General features: G+C 37.6%; 1 protein-coding gene across 3 annotated transcripts in view; it reads left to right on the top strand.

Annotated features, from left to right (window-relative positions):
- Positions 1-27,557, top strand: part of MYO6 (myosin VI) — a 165,825-nt gene that overhangs the window by 113,979 nt on the left and 24,289 nt on the right. For all 3 annotated transcript variants that reach the window (XM_026654567.2, XM_026654564.2, XM_024193955.2), the window contains exons 17-28: positions 1,004-1,099; positions 2,046-2,219; positions 5,450-5,488; positions 8,640-8,733; positions 13,188-13,318; positions 13,455-13,532; positions 14,309-14,438; positions 15,110-15,200; positions 17,738-17,888; positions 19,637-19,845; positions 20,443-20,521; positions 26,592-26,752. In XM_026654567.2, the coding sequence (XP_026510352.1) occupies positions 1,004-1,099; positions 2,046-2,219; positions 5,450-5,488; positions 8,640-8,733; positions 13,188-13,318; positions 13,455-13,532; positions 14,309-14,438; positions 15,110-15,200; positions 17,738-17,888; positions 19,637-19,845; positions 20,443-20,521; positions 26,592-26,752 (1,433 nt within the window). The remainder of the gene's footprint in view (positions 1-1,003; positions 1,100-2,045; positions 2,220-5,449; positions 5,489-8,639; positions 8,734-13,187; positions 13,319-13,454; positions 13,533-14,308; positions 14,439-15,109; positions 15,201-17,737; positions 17,889-19,636; positions 19,846-20,442; positions 20,522-26,591; positions 26,753-27,557) is intronic.

The raw sequence follows: 27,557 nt of genomic DNA, 5'->3' as shown, positions 1-27,557 counted from the left end.
ATGCATGTCTAATAATTTCCAGCTATGAAAATAAAATAAAAAGGATTTTCACTTAGATGCTTTTATAAAGGCAGAGTTGATACCATCAAATAGCCCTTTTCTCCTTATCTCTCCAAATTCTTCCAAGATTTTTAGCTCTGAGTTTTGACAAATATCTGTTTAGTCCAATTTTCTCAGTTTCCCAGTTAGTACTTTAAAGATGAAATGGTAGAACCACCTGGGAAAGTGTTTTTTGTGTGTCTCCCCCTGGCGTATACTGTTAGAAGACTAACACAATCCCAGACTATGTATTTACAGGCATATTTTAAAATACAAAATCACAAGAAATGCCACTTCCATAAATACAGGCAAATTTAACAAAAGTATGTTTTCCTCTAAATTAATACTTATTTCCTTAACTGGATTCCTGTGCTATGAGACATTCTTGTCAGACGCTTTAGGTTTTAGTAGTCCGCTATTACTTGCAGCCTTTGGTTCCTAGTTCTGGCTCTGACAGTTGGATACAAGGTGAAAGACCCAGCTATTCAGCTCTTAATTCAGAAGTCTACGCAGCTAATTTGCAGCTGTTGTAGCTTCCATCCCGTGACACCCCATGCTTGGACAACTCACCAAGGCAAATTTCAGCATCACTGTCTTACTTGTAAATAATTTCATCCAAAAGATAAATTTGAGCCTCTATCCCCTATTATTATGACAATACTGTGCACCAACCAAACATTCTATGCCACCTGTGGGAATTAATGTTGGACTAGGAAGCAGTGATGATGATAAAAATTATTAATCTTGGCAGTTGCAGTGGCATTTTACTGTGAGTTGCAGGCTCATTCAAACTTGAAAAAGCTCAGGATGAAGAAAAAGTTTGAATCCCAGTGAACTGAAATAGTGGAGTTTCTCACAGCTTTAATCTTAACCTGTAGGAAAGGCAGAAAAATATTATTTGAAAATTTACTGTTTGAATTTTGTCCCTAATGATTTTTCTGTGTAACTTGGGTTTTTATTGCAGATTCCCAGGAAGTCTAAATTGGCTGTTCACAGAAATATCAGAGACGATGAGGGCTTTATTATCCGACATTTTGCTGGAGCAGTGTGCTATGAGACGGTAACTTGATTTAACAAACTCGTGTTAATTATTTAATTTATACTGCTCTGTTCTCCTTTATATTATTAGTGTTTTCTTACAAAAGCTAGGAAATTGAGACCGCTTGGCATAATCAGGCAAGTTAAAAATTCTTCAGGTTTAACTTTAAATGACCTTCCTCTTCTCCCCCCCCCCCCCCCCCCGCCAAAAAGACATGGCCACTTCAAATTCTTCTTTATGATGATTAACCCAATACGTCTAACCATTATTTAATCAATAGAAGTATAAATATAATAGCTTGTTGTTACTGTTAGCAAAATTCTCCTTGATTCCAATACCATAACATTGGGTGCAAACTTCTCAGTCTTTGGTTTTAGTTAATTTAGTTGGTAAGACTGACCTTTTAAATGCACCTTCAAGTTAGCGACTAAAATATCTCAATTATTTCTCACTTCATTTGCCAACCCTAATATGTACTAGTTAAGGTCTGAATAATAATTCTGCATTTCTACAGCACCTTCTAAGGATCACAAAGAGCATCACAAGCATTAATATATCAAGCTTCACAACACAGCTGAGGGGTGAGGTAATGAGAGCTGAAAATAGAAGCCAAGGGTGAAATTCTGATGCTATTGTAGTCAATGGCAGAACTAGCACTGACTTCAGTATGGACTAGGCTTAGCCAGGATTTCAAATCACATCTCATGACTTCCAGTCCCGTGCTTTAAACATAAAACCATCTTTTCTCCTTTTACTGTTGTTAGTGTCAGACATAGACAATAAATATTCTACAATTACATTTTAAATATTTTTCTCAATATATTTCCCCCCTCAAATTCCTGGTATTTTAGCATTAGGTATTTTTGTTGGGATATTTTGACAAAGGACATCTTTATGTAGGACAAAGTAAACCTATTAGTACTGTGAAGTTTATATGCAACGCTTTACTGGTTTGTTTTCTTTTCAGACCCAGTTTGTGGAGAAAAACAATGATGCTTTGCACATGTCCCTTGAATCTCTTATATGCGAATCCAAGGATAAGTTTGTCCGGGAACTATTTGAATCTACCACTAATAACAACAAGGATCCCAAACAAAAAGCAGGAAAGCTTAGCTTCATCAGTGTGGGAAACAAATTCAAGGTACTGGAATATTAAAAATGAGTTACTTCCTTTATTATGTTGCTTTTAAATTGCTTGAAATTAATGGAACTTTAAGTATGGAAGAATCAGATGATAATTTGACTTTCATGAAAAAAATCCTCTTAAACAGCTATTCTTCAAATAAAATGTAATAAAACCACATATTCAAGTTAAATGATGGCCTGTGCTATGCAAATAATGAAGATTGTTTGAAAGTAATCCTTGCTTTTATTTTAAAATGCAGCAGCTTATAATTCTTTTTTTCCCCAAATCCAAATAATGCTTTTGAAGCACAAGTTCCAAGTTCTTGTTCTAAATCTGGAACCTATAGTTCTAAATTTGACAAAAAGCGTTCTTCCATTTTATTTGAAGATGTAGAGGTAACAGTTTGTCAGTAAGTTGCCACCTCAAAATTTAAAAGCTAACCTTAAAACTGGTTTTCCTCATTTAAAATGGTGTACGACAGCAATAGTGATTGCTTTGACAAATATTTTCAGTGTGCTGAGTACTTCCTTTTTCACTACCTGACCACAGTATCTGATGCTTCTCCTAATTTTTTCCTTTCTTCCACTTACTGCAAAGCTGACCTTCAAGCCTTGTCTTCTCCACATGTTTTCTACTTCCTTTCCTCTTTCAGCAGTTTTATTTTTAGCTGGATTATTTCAGCTCAGGATGGCTAGAGAGAACTATAGGGAAGTTGAGAGAGGAAAAGCAGGCACAGCCAGGGGCTGCAGGTAAATTTATTACCTTAATGGACTCATTATTTTATAGCTGCTGCAATTTCAGCATGAGTTCTTCTTTTCAATACATCAGTGTTCATAATGTTTTGTACCTCTGTGGCATTTTGAGTGTATACGTTCTACTTACAGTAATTCATTAGTGTTAATTTCCCAGATATAACACATACCCTTAATGAACACTTAGCGCATTGGAAATTTCAGTTTCACTTCAGATAGCACTGGGGAATGTATCACTACCATAGAAGGCTTTATTTTCTCTGTGGTTTAAGACTGGAAATTCTTCACTTGTATATTGAGAAATGTGAATAAATCAATCTTGAATTTCTCTAATTGTAACAGTTACCTAGATAATGTTCTAGAGAGAGAGAAGTCCTTGTAAAAGACAGTGACTACATTTTAGAAAAAGATAATCTTGTAATGCTCATCAGGGAAATAGACTATATAAAATGTAAGCATCTATAACATAGAGTGAAGTAAGTTTTAAAATTAATACCGGAGAGCTGCTGAATACAGACAATATTGACACTCATATCAATAATAAAATAAGATTGTTATTTGATGGTTAGTAAAGGAATTGTTCCTGCGCTTCAAATGACTTCCCACCTCTGTCTCACTTCCCCCACCTTCCTGCCCCAATACCCAATAACTAATTGAGACAGATTGGTTGAGTGAATGATGAGCAAGTTAATCTGGAGAGGAACCGATACTTTGTGAGCAATTGACGCTACTATTGATAACAATGGATCAAATTCTTAAAAGTCCTGAGATTCTGCAGTTTCTATTGAAATCAATGCAAGATGCAGGTGCTGAGCAGTTCTCAGGATTTGACCAGTGTTTCCAATAATAGCACCAGTTTTGAAAGTGTGCCTGATTCATCTGAGCAACTTGAGAGAAGATGAACCCATTTACAGAATTTGTTCATGGGTCACACTGGATCATTCCTTGTTACTGAATCACGAGCATATATAAATTTTGCATAAAGCAGTTGTTGTTTGTTATAAAACTGCATATTGATACTCACAGTTAAATTATTTCCTCCAAAATAATGCTTATAAAATACATTCCTTAATAAATGTAGGGAAACATAAATAATTTGTTTAAAATTAGATAAGGAAAGTATGTAGCATCAGTGAAATCTGAGTAGCAGGTTCGCTGGGCCGGGCCTGCCCAACTTCTCATGACACTCCTTTACTCATCCCAACTGTATGTGCTAGAGTCCACCAACTTTGTCTGCAAGAATAACCAATAGGCCCCTTCTTTCTCTGCAGGAGAGACACTGGTAGCTTTAGCTGGAGCAGTAGCAATGTTTTTGGTAGGCCCCAACACAGATCCCTGCACACTAGGTTCCCTGAGAATAATAGACCAGCTAGTCTAAAATAAGAATCTTGAAAACAAGCCTCTGTTTTATGGTACACAGTACAGTAGTAATGGCAGAACTGTGCTTGACCACTTGGTATCAGAATTTTGTGTAAAGTCACATTCGACAATCAGTATTGTAGGCATCAGCAAGTCAAGCATTACATTAGTCTGTGAAAGATCAGGCTACTCCCTTGCCAAAAATTTAACCATGTCTCTTGAGCTGGTTCCCCGCATATGTAAGTCCTAACCAAACTCTAATATGTAGAAGTTGTAATGTACTACTCAGATGCCTGTACCTGTAGTTGAGGCCTAAGGCTCTCATCCTTTGCTGCACATAGTCAGTTTCAGCATCAGGGAGTTAATTAAATTCTCAGTGTTTAAATTCCATCAGGATAAATATAGGATTCCCTCTCTCCCCCAAATAAAATGAAGACTTATCTGCTGATTGTCATATTCCAAGAACAGTTCAGTGTAAAGTAATTCTGAGGATTTTAGCTGGCCAAATATATGACACATTAATATTTAAATCAGAATCTTAGGTAGCCTTGAGTCAAAGGTGAGCACAGCATCTCTTGTAAAGAGAATTTAAAAAAAAAAAAAAAAAAAAGTGGTATTAAATGTCTTGATGTGCAAACTGTGTTGAGAATGTCCTTATCCATGTAGTGTTTGACATACTGATACACATTATTCCTTACTGTCTGTAGCTTTTCACAGATTTTAAGTTTGATTTAAATTATTCATATCACTGCTGTCCAGTCACTTTCCTCACTAACTCTACTATGTATACAACATTTTCCTTATTTATTTTCCTACTGGTGTATGTACTTTGAATATCTAATAGCTAATTTTCAGACAATAGATATACGCATGCTATTATTATGCCATTCAACACAAGAGTATTCAACATAAGCAGTTTCCTTGGTGTCACTCAAGTATTCTTGCATGATGTTGTCTAAGATTTGTTCGTGTGGTTTATCAAATCTGAATGAGCTACTATTCACACACAGACCTAACAATAACTCATGCATGCAATAGTGTTGTCACTCTACTGTGTACCTAATTTATAACGATCGTAGTAAGACAGACACTTTATGGTTCTCTAATATGAATTGTTTCATTTTTTTTTTACAGACTCAATTAAATTTGCTCCTTGAAAAGCTTCGCAGTACTGTAAGTATAAATATAGATGCAAATTCTGTATTTTCCTTTATCACTCCTCTCACGTTAACCAAGAGTTTTGGCTTAAATTTAATGTTTTATAATAATAAATAGTCAATTAAAATTATCCTGTTTTGCAACCGGATGACATTTTTGAAGTGTATTGCTACATGGGTGCTTAATATTATTAAATTCATAGACTAAATATTAAAGTTACTGAAAGGAAAGTTTATTTTGTATTGTAGCATGGAAATTCTACCAATTCAGATAAAGTGCATTAATATTACTTAGTTTTATCAAGTCTCCAATTCCTTTCCTGATCATTTCCCTTTCCTCTAGTTTATTTGCTTCTCACTCATGGGTAATCCGCCATCCTATGTTTGATTTATTTTTGTGACCAGATTTTGAATCACTATATATCTGTAGTTAACTCATGAACAGCCAGGGTTTTGAACAAGTTCTAGGAAAACTCTTAACTCTGATAATTTTATTTTTTATTTGTTGTAGAGTGGCACTTTATTTTTCCATCCCCTTTTCACTACACATTCACATTTTCAAGTGTGAGAAGGGAGTTTAGAAAATCTAGGGATGAAGTTTTATCTGTTTTTTTGGCAATTTAATCTAATACATTCATGTAGTTTAATTGGTAGCAGGAAAAAAATCTCATACCACCACCTCCATCCATACTCCCAATATTAAAATTAGTTCACATTCACTTCATTCACTGTCTCTCTAATCCTCTGCTGTGATTTGTTTCTGCTTCTCTCACCTACACCCCTTAAAACTCTACCTGGCGGTAACCCTCCCTCCATAGCCGGTCAGCACTGCTGATAGATGGAGGAGTTTGCTTTACTTCTTTACATTTCAGGTCCAGGATTTAGATGAGCATATTTCTCATTTATTGTAAATTCTGTTTTGTTTTATTTTTATGCAGACCCTCAGAGGATAGTAGGCGTGAGTTTCAGTAAAAGATGCTGATTGTAACTACCAAATGGCTGATATGCTTCAGTGTTAGAAAGGTTTGCTGCATTAAAAGTCTTCGAAGAAGCTCTTGAGCCAAATTAATTGATTTTTAAAGAGCTTTAGTTCATTAGTGAAAGACAAACATGACTAATCATGTTTCACAGCCCTTTGGTACTTCCTCATGGCTTCTGGAGTTGCACAGCCATTTGTCTGATTTTTAACTTCCTGATTGCGTCGGCTCCACAACTCATTGCTTGATCCTTCAGTATCTAGAATTTGGCTTAAAAAGCCACTATACCTTTTCTGTCTTTGATATGGATTTACAGAGAAGAAAACAGTCTACTCTTGCAAGCCCTCCATTAATGTATACTCTATTTCTTAGAAACCTCTTCTGTGCAGGATACATCTTCCTAGTATTTTTGTAGGTCAAGAAGTATTCCCTATCAGAACAACTGCCTCCTTGTCATTAAACAGCTCACTTCATGAGAGGATATTACAGCTGATTGTATCCCTATGCTCTGTGATAAATATGAACTAGCAGCTTCCTGTTCCATACTTAAAACTTTCTCCTATGTTTGTCTTATCCTGTGAGGTTTTTTAAATTTCTCTTCCTCTTTCATTCTTTGTGTCTTTCTTCAGTGCTTAGGGCATAGAAATTAAGGTTTCTATACATGACGAGGGGAATCCAACCTATATTTCACACATCTTTAATCTGGATAACAAATTCTGCTTTACTTGCTGGAAGATTACCCATTAGTATAGAGAGAGTTTAGCTCAGGAAATAGATTTCAGAATTAGTGGTGTGTTACCTCACTTTTCACTGAGTCAGAGTTACCATACTTGTGAAGTTATATATTTACAATTTCTCTAACAATATGGTCAAAGGAAGTAATCAAACTGAGTTATATTTGAGCTTTGGGGAAATCAACAACTCTATAAATAGAGGTGAAAAAACATTATTTTAGCCAATGAAACTTCTTTAAAAAAAATTTAGATGTAGTAAATTATCCTGCTTACTTAAATAGCATAGTAATCGCTAAACTTTATGCTTTGATCTAATTTCTTAAAAACAAAGTTAGATCATAGAGAACCATTACATTTTTGTCCATTTATATCATCTCTGCTTTTTAAGCTTCAGAATGGTGCGGGGCCTCTCCCTATTTTCAGTATTACTTTAGCAAATGTCTTCAGACACTTTGGTAGGAATACTAAAATTCTTCTTGTTTATATTAGGGTAGTATCCAAAAATATGCTTAGCACTTCTCAGACATAACAAAAGACAGTCCAGAGAGCTGGATCCTAGTCATCAAGTATGTTTTGCCCTGCCCCAGACTTAAAGCTGGCCTGAATGACCAGTGAAAATTCCTCTTTCCTAGGGAAATTTTAGAACCAATGTAGCTAAGTGTTCGTCAGCCCTCTTTCAGCCGTTGGAGTATTCAAGAGCTTGTCCAGGGGAAGGGGGCATGGCCAGGGTGCTACTTCACTCCAGTGGTCTTAGAGTTACCAGGATTGGGGGCATAAAGGTGACATACAGCTACCTTTGCCCAACCCTTTCCTTTCCTTCCCTGTCCCCCAGGACCTGTGCTGAGCACAATTTTACAGCTTGGCTAGACCTGAGATTTAGTCCCAAGAGGAGAGGGAGAGAGATGCAAGGTACAGTCAAAGTGGTCACAGTGAGGGTAGTCACAGGTCATATTAATCCCAATTTTATTCTAACACATAACATGAATCGGGATAAATGTCGGGGAAGACACTGATATGTTTGGGCTGGTGAGCCAGGGATGAGTGGTTAGAGAAGGAACGATTTTGAGGGATGAAAAGAATGGAGAGAAAGATGGTTGGAAGCATAAAGAAAGATGCAAAGAAATGGTATCAGTTGCTAGTCTTTTTCAAGGAAGATGATTGCAGTAGTGGAGTGCAACTAGACTGATGCAGTAATAATTGGATTCAGTTATTGGTGGTAAGAAAAAAAATTGTTGAATGAAAAGGTGAGGTTCTAATTGACAGTTTGAACTTTGAGATCAATTGCGTCAAGATATGTTGAGTGCAAAATGGATATGAAAAGACTGAAAAGCATAAAAAGTCAGTTTCCCTTTTCAGAAATCTATTACTATTCCTTTGTTCTGTAATTTTTAAATGATCACTTATTCAGAAGGTTTAAATTGATGTAGATTCTGCTAACTTGTTGTCCTGACAATAGGGGTCAAGCTTTATTCGCTGCATCAAACCTAATTTAAAGATGACAAGTCACCATTTCGAAGGGGGACAGATTCTTTCTCAGCTTCAGTGTTCAGGTAATATATGCCTCTTACTGATTTCTGGTTATTTTTTTTATTTTGTGTATTACAGATTCACACAAAGTTGGAATGTCTGTCATTGAAACAATGTTTCCTTATTTGGACAAATATTTCTGTTCTTAATTTAATGGTCTCTAGATACAATTAAATGATTTGTATCTAATAAGTATTTATTAATTAATTTTGATTCTAGGTAATCAGATAATTATGTTAATTAAATAATTTATTTTTAATTAGACTTTTTCAGTGTTAAAAAAAAAAAAAGCTGGCAAGCACTATCCACTCAACAACATTAAAATATACAATACAAATTCAGATTCACAATGCATATTATAAGATCGCCCATGTAATACTTGCTCAGATAAGAAAAAGTCTAGCAACCCCCACATTTGATCACTCTTTAATCCTCTACCCTCTTCCTCCCCAAACACCTGAAGATAAAGATGAACCTTGTAGTGTGTCCCAAAAGATGGACTGAGCAGGGGGCATGAGTTTCAGAGTTGAAGACTCTTTACAAGAAACACCTGGTCAGCACTCTTTTCATGTTTAAACTGATGGTGTTCCAATTTGAGCACATCTGCTGAACTTCAGGAGTGTTGCATAGAACAAGAGGCAGTACCTCAGAAAGCCAGGTCCCAAACTGCTGAAGGATTCATATGTTAATACCAACACCCTGTTCTCTGCCTGGAAACAAATAGACAGCCAGTATAGATCATGGTATTATGTGTTCTTAGCATGAAATGCTCCTTAATAAACAAGCAGCCGCATTCTGCACCATCTTCAGTTTTCTGATTGATTGGTAGATGTATCCCCCATTTTGCACTCATTGTAGTGCTTGAAGTGTCAAATGTATGAATGACATCCATGGAATGATATGCATCTGAAGGGAAAGGTGTGCTTTTCTTGCTAAACATATATGTAGAAAAAAACACTCTTGCTAACAGCTTATATCTCAACATCCAGAAGCAGAGAAGGATCTAACAAGACCGTTCCATTGTGCACTTGTCATAGATTCATAGAGTTTAAGGCAGATGGGACTGTCAGATCATCTAGTCTGACTTTTTGAATATCAGAATTTTTGAATATTAAATTTCACCCAGCTACCGCGGGATAGACCCCAGTCATTTGTGTTTGACTAAAGCGTATCTTCCAAAAGCCATCTAGTCTTAATTTGAAGACTGCAAGAGATGTGATTTGGCATGAGATTTCTGCCATTTGCACTTTAACAGTCTTTCATATCACTTCAGCTATTGCAGGTAATCTGTAAACAAGAGTGACCTGTAATAGTGAAGTTGCAGAGCAACTTGTTTAGGGGCCACGGTATCTATGGACAAGTACTGAAGTTCATTTGAAGTTCCACTCAATTATCAACTGAATTTTCTGTTGACTAAATAGTATTCTCCCTGAGAGCTCTCTGGTTCCATTATCATCTGAGGGTACACCATCAAAATAGGCAAGGTGCCACTCTGCCCTCAAACAGAAGAAGGTAAATGGTTGGTCTGTAACGTGGGAGTAATCTCTACCTCCTTGAGGTCCAATCTCAACCCAAATATCAGCTTTTAAATATGTCCCACACTGTGAGTTATGCCAGAAACCCCCTGGTTTGTCATCTATGAGCAGAAGAATTGCCATCTGAATGGACTCCAAAATCACCCTGTACCATCCGTTTCAGTGACTTCAGCCATGTAGCTTATCAGTTCAGCTGAGACCTCTGCAGTGCGCCTGGGCTGATCCATTGAAAGTAGGCCCACCTGAATCCTGCCCCACAACTCAAATGCAGAATGAGTACAAGCAATCCGATCTAGTTTTTTTGAATGATGCTGCATGGTATTGTTTACAGATTTATTCAGTCTTGTTCTTGCACTATTATGCTTGATATGAACGGTTTACTGGGTTACTAGAATGAACTTACTCCCAGAAAATCATGGTGGCACAATATAAATAAATCAATAATATTAAATTGAATCATTCTTCATAAGTCCTTTATACATTTTTCTGTCCAGGTGTTTGTTTCCATTATCCTTTTGTGGGTTCAGTAGTTTGAGCTTAGTTTTTCTACAGAAGTTCCTGGTTCAGCATTTGGTGTTTTGGCAAGCATACTTATATTTGTCATGCCAAGTTATGATTAAGTAAAAATTAGCTAATCATAGACACACAAATGCTTAACAATGTTGCTTGAATTAGGATTCCATTAACACCATTATCAGCAGCTAATAGAACTTGGCAATGTTTGTGAGATTAAACAAATTAATAGACTAAACTTTTTATTTTTCACCATAAACTTCTATAAGCACATTTTTGTACACGTATTAATCTGTTTATGTAAAATAACAAGTATACATAAACATTAAACTTGGGGGGAGAGAAGTAAAGTTTAAGCTAGAAAAGAGCGACTTATAATATGAAATGTTTTAAAAAAGGTATTAATGGAAGTAAATCAAAAGGCGAATGACAATAGCACAAACTTCACCAAGAACAAATATGCAATAAGGAAAGGTGGCAAAAAGAGTCAGTAAAAACAATCACAAATAAAATTAAAAATGAGATGCACAAGATCTATTGCTAGGAATTTTTCAAAATTAGCAGAGACACGTGGCTGGTTGTATGTTATTTAGCTGCAGGATATAATGAGATATGGAATTGGGGGGAGTGGGTCAAGGATGGCTCTTGCTTCCAAAATATAACCCAATTTTCCTAGTTTATTCATTCTGCAAAGTGGTATAATATGTTAATATTTAACTGCCATGGAGATTGTGTTGTTTAAGTATTTTGAGATCATTGCATGAAAGAGATTATAGAAGGCGTGGCATGAAATTCCTGTATCTGTGCTGTGACACTCTTATCATGCAACTTTGGAGGCATTTTGATGCATCAAAACATTGATATTTTGGGGCAATTTTGGGGCATCCCAGAGGTTCTCCCACTAATTCTGAGATCTGGGGTGATTTTGAAACTCTCTTGAACTCATGCTCATGGCATGAATTTAGCCTTGACTCATGTACTCTCTGGCATTGCAATGTCTGTTTTAATTACTGTTTGAAACATCTCCAGCCTTTTACTGATTTGGGTAGCAATAAGTTGCACCTCTGGAGATGATGGCAGTATTTATGGTTATCTATAATAGACTCATTCCACTCTGCCACTTTTGCTGTATCAAAGATATACAAAATGCATCTCACCAGCTAAGGCACATCCCAGCATTAGATGTAAACAGGGTGTGCCGGCACAGGTGCTAATGCCAGCCTCTGCACCTTTGCACTCTGCACTGCCTCTCACGCTGACATCATTGGTGTGCCATCGTACACATTAATAGTCTTTGTCTGTTCAGAAATTATTGGGACACTGCTTTAGGGAAGGAACAGCAAAGTAGTGGATCTGCCAAAAAAGATTTAACAGAGTAACCCACTGAAGTCTGTTAGTTGCCACGTATCTGGCAAGGACTCAGAATATTATTGTAGACTGTCTCAGCCATTCAGGAATAACTTCATATAGATTCATAGATTCTAGGACTGGAAGGGACCTCGAGAGGTCATCGAGTCCAGTCCCCTGCCCGCATGGCAGGACCAAATACTGTCTAGATATAAATGGCCATGTAGCAGTGTGGTTACCTGCACCAGCCCTGACAGGGTAGAAGCCAACCCTGGGAGAGGACTAGGGGCTAGGAGAAAAAGCCCAAGCTGATTGGGGAAGGAGCTACACCTGGGCCATGCCCCAATCAGGGCAGCTGGGCCTTCTAAGAAGGCCAGGGCAGCCAGAAGCTGAGCAGAGTCTCTCCTCTAGCTGTGGAGGGAGACCGGCCTGGCTGCAGGGGAATAAGAGGGTACCTGGGAGTGAAGCAAGGCTGGGGAGAGCCAGAGGAGCAGGGGAGATCCAGCCTGGTGACTCCCCAGGCTGCAGGGCCTGGTCCCAGGCCCATAGAGGTACTGGGCGGTAGAAGAAGGCAGCAGGTCAAACCCCCTTGCCTGTGATGAGTGGCTTTTATACTGCAGTCTGTCCCAGTGAGTGGGCTAGATGACGACTGGCAGTAGCCCAGACTGAGGCGAGGTGGGGGGTAGTGGGTGGGGGTTTCCTGGGGAGGGGAGACCCACAGAAACTGTTGGGGTATTGCCAATCGGCAGCACCCCAGAGAAAACAGGCACCGGGGTCTGGGGGGAACACGGGGCCCAGTTGTGATGGATCACTGGCCTGCAGAGGGCGCTCCGGGCTGGAAATCGAGCTAATTCCCTGAGAGACCAGCAGGGGTGAGTCCGCACGCTTACAGGCCATTTGACTAGGAAATGGTGGATGCTGGGGCCATTCCATGCAGAACCACATACTACATTGGGGACTTAGGCCAAGCATTTGAGCATGTCCAAATGGCCTAAGCCATTAATTGCTCATTAATATGCAACGACTGCTTTACTTAAATTTTAATGACATACATATTTTTGTGTGTATTTCTGTGAAAATAGGTATGGTGTCTGTTTTGGACTTGATGCAAGGTGGCTTCCCATCACGAGCATCATTTCATGAGCTATACAATATGTACAAAAAGTATATGCCTGCAAAACTAGCTCGACTGGACCCTAGACTTTTCTGCAAGGTAACAACCACCTGAGTGCCAAATGAGTTGTCCATATTTTTTTCTCTTCATCTCGGATAGAAAATATTTATTTTGGTTTATTTTGTGCCTTTTTTTGTGAAATATGAATGAAACTGTTTTTTTTCTTATGTTATAGGCACTATTTAAAGCCTTGGGCTTAAATGAAAATGATTACAAATTTGGATTAACAAAGGTGTTTTTTAGACCTGGCAAGGTAAATAGTATCTTTCAATTGCAGCTTTTGAACATAGAGTATTGAAGATTATGTAAACTTCCAGAAAAGTATTGCCTTAGAGTGAAAATATATTGCATGCTTAAAATAAAAAAGGTTATAGCAGAGAAACAAAGGTTTCCCATTAAAACATATCCATATTCAAATCATCTTTCTCTGAATATGAGCATTGCTGTTGCTGGAGCAAAGGGACGAGAAGCAATTAAAGCTTTTATATCTAGGAGTGAGACTTCAGTACAGAGATGTAATTGTCTTACTCAGTAACGTAATTATCCAAAAGCTGAAGATTTTAAAAAGTGGATGCCGTTAAGTTAGGCTGGTATGTCAAGGTTTTCAAAAATGTCTTGGGGGCTTCTCTCTTTGGGTACCCAACCTAAGATACCTTAAAGGGGCATGATTTACAGAGTGGGTGCTAAGTAAATGGGGTACCCAAAATGACTAGTCTCTTTTAGCCATAAATCTTTATTTTGGCACCTAAATATGTGTCTGGATTTTCAAAACCACTGAGCACTCAGCAACTGTCAGAAAATGCCTGGCTTGGAAGTAGTCATTTCTGTTATCAACAGAACCTATTAAAATGTGAAAGCAAAGTTACCTTTTCACGTGTTTGAATTAATTGGAAGTTGAACTGAAGTTCCCATGGTTACAAGGTTCTGTTTACCGTACTGATATTTTACCTTTGTCCTCAGTGCTCTGTTAGGTTATAATGTTTATTTTCTATCTATTCTTTTGTTATGTAAAACTGGTTATGTATTTAGTTTGCAGAGTTTGATCAGATAATGAAGTCTGATCCAGATCATCTAGCGGAGCTGGTTACACGAGTCAATCACTGGCTTATCTGCAGTCGCTGGAAAAAAGTTCAGTGGTGTTCTCTCTCAGTGATTAAATGTATGTAATTTAATGTTGTTTTTTAGTAAATCAAAATATACTAACAGAGTATAGCACAGCAACTGGATCGTTGCTTCGTAATTTGAACAATATTAATTAAGGCCCCCAGCCTGCAAATACCTACTTGCTTAACTTCAGGCATGTGAATAATCCAACAATGGAGATGCCACAACCTCCCTAGGCAATTTATTCCAGTGCTTCACCATTGGGACTTCTCAGTGCTTCATGTTATTTACACATACTCACTTAGGTCCCAATTTATTCACGTTTGTATCACCCATGAATCTATTCCAGGATATTTAGAATCTAGAAATTTATACAACTTAATGACCCTACTTTTTTGGAATAATAGGGCAGAAGGCCTGCCACCTTAAAACAATTACATCTAAGGAAATAGTAGTTTGTTGGGTGGGCTTTGTGTGTTAGAGACTTTTATGAGAAAATAAGTCTTTACCTAATTCACAGATCAGCTAAATCTGAAATAGCATCTAATCATAGATGAGAGTTGGAGACTTGTCATATATTTATCATTCTGGGACATCACTTTTTTAAAAAATAAATACCTTGTGGACTTATCAAACGTGTATTTGTAGGGAATGTAGGCATTCCCTTGAACTATTTAAAATTATAAAACCATTCAGACTCATTGAATTTATTTTGTGTGTTTGCAGTGAAAAACAAAATAAAATACCGAGCTAGTGCCTGCATTAAAATACAAAAGACTATTCGTATGTGGCTTTGCAAGAGAAAGCACAAACCACGGTAAGAAGGGAGGGATTTCATAAGGTTTAAAAACTGTTTTTTTTTTAAATGTTGATATTTCTTATGCCTAACTGAATAGTCTTAAGATGGGGGTGCGAAACAATAACTTATACTAGCAATATTTTTAAAGTGTGGATTTAGCTTTTGCATTCATGCTTATTCAAATTGAATGGACGAGTAACACTTATTAGAAAATTAATACAAATATTGTGCAGTATTCTGATTAATCTATGTATAGACATTCTCTCTCAAATAAAGACCAGTAATATAGAATCATAGGACTGGAAGGGACTTCGAGAAGTCAGCTAGTCCAGTCCCCTGCACTCATTGCCGGACTAAGTATTTTGTAGACCATCCCTGTTTGTCTAACCTGCTCTTAAAAATCTCCAACAATGGAGATGCCACAACCTCCCTAGGCAATTTATTCCAGTGCTTAACCACCCTAACAGTTAGGAAGTTTTTCATAATGTCCAACCTAAACCTCCCTTGCTGCAATTTAAGCCCATTGCTTCTTGTCCTATCCTCAGAGGTTAAGAACAACAATTTTTCTTCCTCCTCCTTGTAACAACCTTTTATCTACTTGAAAACTGTTATCATGTCCCCCCGTCTTCTCTTTCCTAGACTAAACAAACCCAGTTTTTTCAATTTTCCTTCATAGGTCATGTTTTCTAGATCTTTAATTATTTTTGTTGCTCTTTTCTGGACTTCCTCCAATTTGTCCAAATTTTTTCTGAAATGTGGCACCCAGACCTGGACACAATACTCCAGTTGAGGCCAAATAAGCGCAGAGTAGAGCAGAAGAATTAGTTCTCATGTCTTGCTTACAACACTCCTTTTAATACATCCCAGCATGACGTTTGCTGCCTTTGCTTGCTTTTTTTTTTTTTTTTTTTTTTTTTTTTTTTTTTTTTTTTTTTTTTTTGCAACAGTGTTACACTGTTGACTCATATTTAGATTGTGGTCCACTATGACCCCCAGATCCCTTTCCGCAGTACTCCTTCCTAGGCAGTCATTTCCCATTTTGTATGTGTGTAACTGATTGTTCCTTCCTAAGTGGAGTACTTCGCATTTGTCCATATTGAATTTCATCCTATTTACTTGAGACCATTTCTCCAGTTTGTCCAGATCATTTTGAATTTTAATTCTATCCTCCAAAGCACTTGCAACCCCTCCCAGCTTGGTATTGTCCACAAACTTTATAAGTGTACTCTTTATGCCATTATCTAAATCATTGATGAAGATATTGAACAGAACCGGATTGATTCCTGTGGGACCCCATTCATTATGCCCTTCCAGCATGACTGAACCATTGATAACTTCTCTCAACCAGCTACCATGTTAGCAGGGAGCACTTGGCTATTCTTATTGAACAAATGAAGGGCTAGTATGGAGGACTTTTTATTACCTAAGGGATGCAACTAAAAAAACCCGACCTCTCCTTTTTGAATATTTCTATCTATTGTTACAGGTATCACTTAAGACTACTATAGCTGAAACAGATATGGTGAAATATTGTTATCTTTGTTTTCAGTTTGTGTATGTTCTGCATTTGATGTCTTCTATTTTACTGTTTTCTCTGGATAGCAATTTTCCTCTTTTATTTGAGTCTTTCACACAATAACAGGGAGGAGAGAAAAGCCGTTTTAAAAAAAAGAAGAAAATGTGATTGTAAAACCACAAAAAAAGCATGGTTGTACCCAAAATTACTTCAATTTTATTGGTTGTGTTCCTTTTGCTCAATTGAGTCCTTTTAAAGGTGTCATGCTGAAGCCCTGTGCTGCACAGGTGCTGAATTCCTCCTCCAGTTCTTATTTATATGCCTTGACTATCTTGCAGGGATCACCTTCTGGGTAGTTGAGTTTCTGTGATGATTCAGGTTCCAGTACTGCTTCAGGTTAAGTAAAAGGCAAAACTCAATCTTTAACCACTCAGATTTCTCCAATAATGGTGCCTCTAATAATTTGTTTTTGAGATGTGGACACTAGAGATCACAAATGCATTTCACATTCTGTAGGTCACTTTCTGACCATAGACTTTGGTCACTGCTAATTGGGTTCACTTTATTAATAGTCAAAGGCTCGATGTGCCAGTATTCTTCCTCTGTGCCATGCAATCCCTATGTGTTTGTTTGATTTGCAGAGTTACAGGGCTTGTCTACATGGTGTGGCAGTGTACACAATGGGTGTGAGATTACTAAAGCATACTAGCGTGTTGCACGTTAGTTGTCTGTGTGGACCCTGCCGGTGTCCACTAGTAGGATTTAACATAGTGCTATTTCAAAAAGTACTAAGTTAAAGCACATCAGCAGGGCCTACATGCATCACATTAGTGTGTTTTAGAAATCACATTCCTATAGTGTACATTACCCCCATTCCAACCTGTGAAGACATGCCCATAGTTTAAACAGCAGATTTAAAAAGGGAAAACAGGATTAGAAATCAATGTGAATATTTACTGATACTTTAAAAAAATATTTATCGCCTACTTTACAAAAACATCTTAAAATATAGTGATCTGGGTTTTTTTTATATTCACAGCATTAATGGCCTAATAAAAGTGCGTACACTGAAAAAGAGACTTGATAAATTTAATGAAGTAGTAAGTGCTCTGAAAGAGGGAAAACCAGAGATGAGCAAGCAGATCCGGGATCTGGAGTTATCTATTGATGCTTTGATGGTCAAGATTAAGGTATTACATAACAATAGAACTTTTGAGATGGTTTTTAACTTCATCTGAAATAGAAGGCCAAAGTCTTTATTTATAGTTAGCATTTATTCCAGAGTTTTTAATACAAGTGCCATAAGTTAGGCTTCTAAATTCATGTTTAGCCATCTAAATAAAGAGGCTTGATTTTAAGAGGTGTTGAGCTCTTGCCAAATCCCCTTAAATTTAGTTGTGCTCAGCATGACTAAAAATAAGGCTGCTTATTTGGCACCTAAATCGATATTTAGGCACCCTAACTCTAAGCATATAAATTTGAAAATTTGGTCTTAATGCATATTGTGATGGATGTAGCAACCCTTTTGATATTGTGAGATAAACGTATTACATAGGCTTTGTCTAGTGCTGCAAAATATGGTGCTTAGAATAATGTACAGTAGCAATGTTTTAAATTAATTGGGGTTTTGGTATTACCTTAATTGCTTAGTAGAACATGGTGCTTAAGAGGTTTTGAATAACTATCAAGCCAAAGAAGATTACCACAAGGCCAACAATGTTATCTAAAAAGACTAAATGTTTTCTTTTTGCTTCTCAGTGAGCTCATGTGTTGGTTTTGAAAATGCCTCCCGAAGAGGTTTATGTATGATATCTGACTGAAGAACTTCTGGGAATAGCAGGTTTAGCTCAGAAGAATGAAAACACTGAGCACTAGGAATAATTTAAGGAGACTATGTCTTTATTGTTTGATTCTACTGAAGCAGTGCCAAAACTCTGATTTTAGTCTTATATGGCGACAACTTTGACTATAATAAAGGACTCTACCAAGGCTGGTAGCTTTGACGTTTGTCTCAAGGGTTGTTAATAGAAAGTCCAAACAAAATTGATGCACATTGAAAGAAACCTAACATATTAGACTTCATTGTGAATGGTTCTACTATCTAGGAACATGATGTTTTAGCAATGGTCCCATTGCAGTGGGATAGTATCTTTTTTTGACATTTGAAATCCCAGTTAAGAAGATACTGAAGTTTTTAACACAGAGCAGGTAGAATTTTGACCTTAGTCAACCTTTATAGTGCCTATTTAAAAAAAATAATAGTCATGTGAAAAAGATGAATCATCTACTATGCACAGAACACAAGACATCTGAGGAAAAAAGTGAACTGAATATAGATGAAATTTCATGATTGTTTGCATGAATCAATGTGAAAAGGGGAAAACAGTGAAGCGGGAATGAAATAAAACTGTAGCTATCAAACATCTTTCAAAAAAAAGTAGTGGGGACCATTACCTTGTCCAATTAAATAATTTGCATCATATTAAGGTCATTTTAAATACTGGTATGTTTGTTTCTTTAAATGTTGGTGACTAGTAAAAATACCATACAACGATATGAGTGACAGGATAACGAGAGGTGTAAAACCATCCGCTGTGTTGCCATATGATTAGTATTGTATGTAACTGATCAACATGAATATCTTTCTTAAGGGAGTAAAGGTTGAAAAGGGATGACATGCTTCAAAGAAGGGAGGTCCTAGCCAGTCCTCAGCTGTAAGGATGAAGGTTATTTGTAGTTTAAAGTGACAAGTGAGACAAAATAGTGGATCTTCAGTATTTTGGAAAGGAGGTGAACTCTCTATTGTGCTCCCCCAAAACAAAACAAAAATGCAAATGCAATGTACCTGTAATGCACTTTTATAGGGCTTTATATTTTTCAAAATGCAGTACAAGCATTATTGAATATTATCCCCTATATTTCATATTTTATTTTCCAGGCCACTGTGATGACGAGGGAACAGATACAGAAAGAGTATGATGCTCTAGTTAAGAGCTCAGAGCAGCTTCTGAGTGAGCTACAGAAAAAGAAGCAGCAAGAGGAGGAAGCGGAGAGGCTGCGACGCATCCAGGAGGAAATGGAAAGAGAAAGGAAAAGACGTGAAGAGGAGGAGCAACGTCGGAGAAAGGAAGAGGAGGAAAGGCGACTGTGAGTCTTGAATTACATAATCAGTTCTGGATTCAAAACCAAACAGAAATGACAGTCTAATCCATTTGTTATTAATATTAAAGTAGCACCTAGAGGCCCTGATTCAGTTTGGGACCCCCTTGTGCTAAGTGCTGTACAGACATGGTCCCTGCCCTGAAGAGCTTGCAGTTTAAATATAGACAAGCTAGACAAATGGAGGAGAGAAAACTAGAGTCAGAGAGAGGTGAAGTGACGCCTCAGGCACAGGTGGGAATAAAAGGTCTCCTGACTCCCAATCCAAAGCCCTGTCCATTGGACTACTCTGCCTCTCAAATTGCTATTTAGATTTATGTAAGATGCTTAGAATCATAGAATCGTAGGTCTGGAAGGGACTTTGAGAGATCATCTAGTCCAGTCCCCTGCACTCATGGCAGAACTCAGTATTATCTAGACCATCCCTGACAGATGTTTGTCTAACCTGCTCTTAAAAATCTCCAATGATGGAGATTCCTCCCTGGGCAGTTTATTTCAGTGCTTGTATGTTTCTTATTCATTTATGTTCTGTTATAATTTATGTAATTATCAAATGCTTTCTCTTGTTTTTATTTCTTGTATTAGAAAATCTGAGATTGAGGCAAAGAGAAAACAGGAAGAAGAAGAGAGGAAGAAGAGGGAAGAGGAAGAAAAACGTATTCAGGTAACATTTTAATTAAATTTTCCTGATCTTTCATTTAATTCATCCTGTTATCCTCTTTGAGCTAGTAAATCTAGAGGCTCTATTCCCAAGATAATAAAACAGTGTTGTGGTCACCATAGTTAATATAAGCATTGACAAAAACAAATAGTGGAATTATAGTTAGGTAATTCAGTAACTGAAGAAGTGGGGAAGAGGGAGAATTTAATAGTGATTGGTAAGGGAAAAAAAAAAATTTTCCAGGTAGGATTACAGGTGTGTGTGAACGAGAAGCAGAGAGAGAGGTTATTCTAGATGGCAGGAGCTGCAGCATAGGGTTTTGTGCAAACAGTGTCCAGCTTGTGTGGAACAGCATTGAGGAAAGCCGTGACAGATGAAATGATAAAGAGAAGCTGAGGCTATTTATGCGAGCTGAGCATGAACAAGTCCATGGAAGTTCTTAAAAACAGAAGGCAATATTGAATAGAGTCCTCAAATTCATGGGGACTCGTTAGCATTGTTTGTAGATATGACTGAATGCAGATGGTGAGCAGAGTCAGAAGGTGCCATTTTAACAATCGCTCCTTAGTACACCCCATCTCTAAAGGCAGATGTGAAATGACTGTGTGGGAAGAAAACTAGAAAAACCAAGGGCTGAATCTTTTAATTAAAGGACAGGTAGAGGCAGTGCTGCCACCAGTATAGGAGAACAAGGGATATGATGGGCAGGAGTAGAACTGAGACAGAAAGGAACTGGAAATGTTCTTGTAGCTATAGAGGCTGTCCAAGACAATGCACAGTGGCTTGTGCTTCCCCCAAGGTAAAGGAAAATGAGGGAGAAGGAGTCATTGTCAGCAGAACTGTTGTTAGTTACACTGAGGAGAGCATTTTGCATATGACTAAACCAGAATCAAGATTGAAATGAATCAATATTGTTACAAAAGGAGATTGAATTGATAACAGGAGGCTACACACACACACACACACACACACACACACACACACACACACACTTCCTCTGTGTCACTGACGCACATTTCCCCCCCACACCTCCCCCCAGCAGCTCGAAAAGTGTAAATTGGCTTAAGTTCTATTTATTGAATAGAATCTATCTATTCTATGAATTATCAGATTTGGCTGTACTAATGGTGTATTTTCTACAAATAATGTAATGTTAGTAGTATGATACCTAACCACACCACAGTGCTACTAAATCTTATCTGTGAAGTGAGGTTAGACTTAGGCCCCCACCCCCTTTTTTTCCCCTTTCTTAATGTGTTCTCTATATGGTGGGTTCCAATGTGAGATTTAGTGAGGTTCTGATATACTTACCACATAAGTGTCACAGTTCAATGAAATATAATCATGTAATAAAAAAAACACTGTTGCAATCCATGATATGTAACTGGTTAAATTAAAGTTATTTTGTAAATTTTAACTCTGAATATCATGGCTTTAATTTTAAAATATTGATCTAATGTGGCATTAAGATAATTTTGTGCATTGAAGTAGCTATATACAGTAGTTGAAGAAGGAAAAATAAATCCCAGCTGGGAAATAACACTTTGCTACAGGGAAGTAATGAGAAGTCTATTATTTACAGCTGTGACATTTGACTTCAAATTGTTTTAAAAAATAAAAATATCTTAATTTAAAAGTCTTATGCCATAGCTTTGTTAAATTGCCCTACAGTTAAATAAGAATTGTAAAATATAATATTTCTTGCTAGTTGGAGACTGGATTTTTTTGCTTTGACATTATACACCTCTACCCACGATATAACACGAATTCGGATATACTGTGGTAAAGCAGCGCTCCGGGGGGGGGCGGGGTTCCGCGCCCCGGCGGATCAAAGCAAGTTCAATATAACACGGTTTCACCTATAACGTGGTAAGTTTTTTTGGCCCCCGAGGACAGCATTATATCGGGGTAGAGGTGTACTTATTTCTGTATATAAGCATAGTGCTGTTGATATAAATGAATATTTAGAGTTTTTGTAATTTAGAAGTAAATCCCAGAACAATTTTTACAGTAAAACAAGCTTGTAAAAGAGCAAGCCTACTGTAGAATGATTGACAGAATTGCCATTGATATCACAATCCCATCTATCTTCCCACCCACCTTTGCTTTCCCGCTGTTCATAACAGACTGTTAATCAAACGAAGAACATGTAATGCATGCAAATTCCTTTGTTAATTTTGGAGTTCTTCAGGAAGCTGTCTCAGTCACTTCTTATACTTTCCTGAATCCTAGAACCATTTCAATGTGTTAAATATTGAAGTCTCACATACACCCCAACCATGGATCACTGTTCTATTTGTTCCACGTAGAAAGCATGTTTTTTTTTCTCACTATTGACGGCAGGTTACAGAACAATTCTTTCTAATGTTTCTTGGCATCTTATCAGTCTCTACTTATAAACATTCTCTTAAATAGTTATAAACAATAGTTATAAATTTCAAATCCATTGCTTCAGCGGTCAGTGTTAAGAACAAGTAACGGCTAGGACTAAAAATATCTGGTCTCTCTGAGGACGTCAAAAGCCTGGTCCACACTACCCCCCTACTTCGGACTAAGGTACGCAAATTCAGCTACGTTAATAACGTAGCTGAATTCAAAGTACCTTAGTCCGAACTTACCGCGGGTCCAGACTTACCGCGGGGCAGGAAGGCTCCCCCGTCGATGCCGCGTACTCCTCTCGCCGAGCTGGAGCACCGGCGTCGACAGCGAGCACTTTCGGGATCGATTTATCGCGTCTAAACCAGACGCGATAAATCGATCCCAGAACATCGATCGCCTGCTGCCGGACCCTCCGGTAAGTGTAGACGTACCCCAAGTGAAGGTGCTGGCCTTTGCCTTTCAATAGTCTAGACTTTAAAAAAAATTTTTTTTTTTAAAGCTCATTCCCAAAATCATGTTTCAGTCTTTGAGGCTTTTGCAGTTTTGTACAGAGAGGGCATCAGATTTGCACTACTAAAAGCCATATCACAGCTACAATCAGGCTATATCAATGCAGATAGCAATCCTAACACAAACCTAGAGAGTTCCAGGATGCTTACAGCTATCAAGGGGAACAAAACTCTCTTGGAAGACATCTTTTAGTTGCAAATATATCATCCAGATGGATAGATGCAATCCAGATCCAACTCCATCCTCCTAGATTCATGAAGACAGTGATGTTTTTCTCATCCCAAATTAAGAACATAAGAATGGCCATACTGGGTCAGACCAAAGGTCTATCCAGCCCAATATCTGTCTTCCAACAGTGGCCAATGCCACCAGGTGTTTCAGAGGGAATGAACAGAACAGGTAATCATCAAGTGATCCAGCTTCTGGCAAAGAGAGGCTTATAGCCATTGATGGACCTATCCTCCATGGATTTATCTAGTTCTTTTTTGAACCCTGTTATATTCTTGGCCTTCGCAACATCCTTTGACAAAGAGTTCCACAGATTGACTGTACATTGTGTTAAGAAATACATCCTTTTGTTTGTTTTAAACCTGCTGCATGTAAATTTCATTTGGTGACCCCTAGTTCTTATGTTATGAGAAGGGGTAAATAACACTTCTTTACTTTCTCCACACCAGTCATTATTTTATAGACCTCTATCATATCCCCCCTTAGTCGTCTCTTTTCCAAGCTGAGGAGTCCCAGTTTTATTAATCTCTCCTCAGATGGAAGCTTTTCCATACCCTAATCATTTTTCTTGCCCTTTTTCCAATTCCAATATATGTTTTGAGACAGGGCAACCACATCTCCACGCAGTATTCAAGATGTGGGCATACCATGGATTTATATAGAGGCAATATGATATTTTCTGTCTTCTTATGTATTCCTTTCCTAATGATTCCCAACATTGTTAGCTTTTTTGACTACATTGAGGGGATGTTTTCAGAGAACTATCCACGATGACTCCAAGATTTTTCTTAAGTGGTTACAGCTAATTTAGACCCCATCATTTTCTATGTATAGTTGGGATTATGTTTTCCAGTCTGCATTACTTTACATTTATCAACACTGATAATCTAGGCTTTTTTACTATTTAAAATTCTTTCCCAGGGTGATGTTAGAATTCTCTGAATCAGAAAATTACCTTTTTGTTCTTTTTTTCTGAAACCTTGGGAGCTGCCGGCTGGGAAGGTAGCCACCAAGAGCATATTGTCTCTGTCCTGGCAGGAGCTGGGTGCATTTGCAGCAGTACTGAGGTTGCAGGAAGAGGCCCAGTAATGTCAGCAGAGTGCTTTAAACTTTGTCTACTATGATTTCTTCCAAACTCTTCCCTCACTTCTAACTTGCTATCCCTGTGCTGCCATCCTTGCTCTACCTGCCTTTCATGCTCCTCTCCACCCCCACCCCCCACAGTACCCTGACCCTCCTTTGCTCCTGTTTACTCCTCCCCTTCATTCACCTTGGCCCACATAGTAGTCGTAAACAAAAGTGTGGAACTAGCATGACACACATAACAAAGAGGCTGAATCTCTGCTTGAATTGTAAAAAGGAGCTCAACGTTAACTGATTGTGCTGGGACCAGTGTCTCTATCAAAATAATAAATACTGCCAGACTGCATAAAGACCTATTAGTTGCTATTTGGTTGAATCCAAGCCCTTTTTTCAAGATTATACCAGAAGCTCAAAGTCAAGGGATAAATAATTTCTGTTCAGAGATAGTTTAAATGGATTAAATTGTATCCATTGAGGAAGCAAGTGTCCTACTGCTAGAAGGATTTAAGAATTGATCAGCTAGCACTATGATTGTCTTTGTGGCTTGCATATGTTGTATTTCTGGGTCTGAAATTTGTAGGTCTGCAATGTGAAGTACGTCTTACACTTCTACTCAGCTCCAATCTCTCTGTTCTGGGTCTAGCACAGATGCCCAATTCAGGAGGGCATTTCTTTGGTCTATGTAAAATTAATTACTCATTTCTCCTTCTGTTTATTGCTACTACTAGCTAATCTAATGTAGGACTCTACAGAGGGTAGTCTCTGCAGGAGAAAGGATGACTACTTAGCAGTTAAGGATGTTATTTGACTGCATCGCTGGACTTGCCCTCCATCACCATCTCTTTGAAGTCTTAGTCTAGATTTTTGACTGGAGGAGAGGAACTGATGAAAGTTGGGTCATGGAACTTTGCTCACTTGGGTAACATGCTCAGATTGCATTGGATATGCACGCATGACCCCAGTGGTTAAAAATGGACTTGTGAGAAAGAACAAACTGTTCCCGTACCTTTACATTTAAATTGGTAGAGTTTTGCCATTGACTTCAGAATCAGGCAGAATCAGGCCCTTAGAGATTTACAGTAATTTTCCTGATCCCTTCCCTGATGGGCCATAAACAAACATGCAGGAACATATTTACAAACATATTTGTAAATGAATTAGTAAAAACAGTATTCATTGCCAGAGTCTTACGGAATACTCTAAATAGATAAATTCAGGAATGTTACCTATAGTACTACACAGCATCTGAGCTTTGACTCCATAAACTCTTCTTGCCTGACTCTCGTGCCTAACAGAATTGTGAGGAGACCTTGATGTGTTTTATAGATGGAATAATTGTCTCATCTTTTGAATTATGAGGCTGTAATTAAGTTAATGGGCTCAAATGGTTTGATAAACCACATAGGGAATGAAGCTGATATTGAAACTATTTCTCTCTAATGTATCTCTTGATTTACATGTGTCAGAAAACTATCCCTATGTCTTTTCTGTTTCTACTGCTGCCACTGTCTCCCCTCATTAATACTTCCTGCTATTACCTTCTTCCTTCCCAATCATCTGTAACTACCACTTGAGCAGTCTTCCGAGCTGTTTCAGTGGGTCCTCTTTGATCATTGAAGGTATCCTTTCTATAGCTGAAAGTATAACTTGCTCTTCAGTCAGACTGGTGATGTGACAGCTTTGAACTATCAGCGAATTTTGCATGCAGAATAATGCGCTTAATTCTGCAAATCATGTGTTTATAGTTTGTTGGTTTTTTTCAAAATTCACCTTTGTAATATCACTTACCTAGTTGTTTACCTTTGTAGTAGTTTCTCATGGTGGGTGGGTGAGTATAAAGCATTTATTTAAAACGTATGTTTATACTACGCAGGCTGAAATTGAGGTACAACTAGCTAGAGAGCGTGAAGAAGAGACCCAACAACAGGCAGTCCTTGAACAGGAACGTCGTGACCGTGAACTTGCGATGAGAATTGCACAGAGTGAAGCAGAGCTAATCAGTGATGAGGCTCAGCTTGATTTAGGATTGCGAAGGTATGGTCATTTAGTACTCTTACTTTACTTTCAAAACTTTTCATTTACAGATCCTATTGTTATAAAATACGGAGATCTTGTGTTTTTAATTAAGAAATAAAAGTAAAATGGGGTTTTCAAACCAATATATTGGAGTATTATATTTTCCAAATAACGCTGTCAAATTTGTTGAAAAATAGCTTGCTTGGCTTAAAAACTCTTCATTAGTTTGCAATGTGCATATAATCATATGTAATCCCCCTTTTGGCACTGGCTGAGTATCTGTATGATGTGTGAACAAGAGAGGGGTACCTCAGTCTTTGGACAGTCCCAAAGTTTCTATCACCTGAGTTCTTCTGTATCTTAACTGGCAAATACAGAATTGGAAATGCATGCATAATCCTGTCAAGATTAAAAAAAGCCTATATGAACTGACTTTTTAGGCACTCTATTAAAAGATGTAGACCCTCCAAATGTTTTTTTTTAGATAATGTCACAGCATTTGCTTTGTCGTTGATATTATGTTGTCTTTCATGTAATTTTATAGGGTAAGTACTACACAGCCGCATTGGGTATTTACTAATAAACTTCTTAGACAGCTAACATACATATAACTGATTTATTTTCTGTGAGACTTGGCCCTATTCATCTGTTCTTCATTGTGTGTGCTGAATGCGTTTTTCCTTGTGTGACTTGTGGTTACAAAATTCAGTTTAGAGAATCTCCATGATCTTAATTTTACTCATAGAAGAACAATACAAGTACTCTTTTTCATAACACTTCACTAAACTGATAATGGTAATTTTATACAAAACAAGGAGCTATC

Source organism: Terrapene carolina, unplaced genomic scaffold (assembly GCF_002925995.2).
Source record: "Terrapene carolina triunguis isolate 2854851 unplaced genomic scaffold, T_m_triunguis-2.0 Scaffold42, whole genome shotgun sequence".
Classification (NCBI taxonomy): Eukaryota; Metazoa; Chordata; order Testudines; family Emydidae; genus Terrapene; species Terrapene triunguis.
Note: the sequence above shows the minus strand (reverse complement) of the source record. Positions and strands in the feature narration are given on the sequence as shown.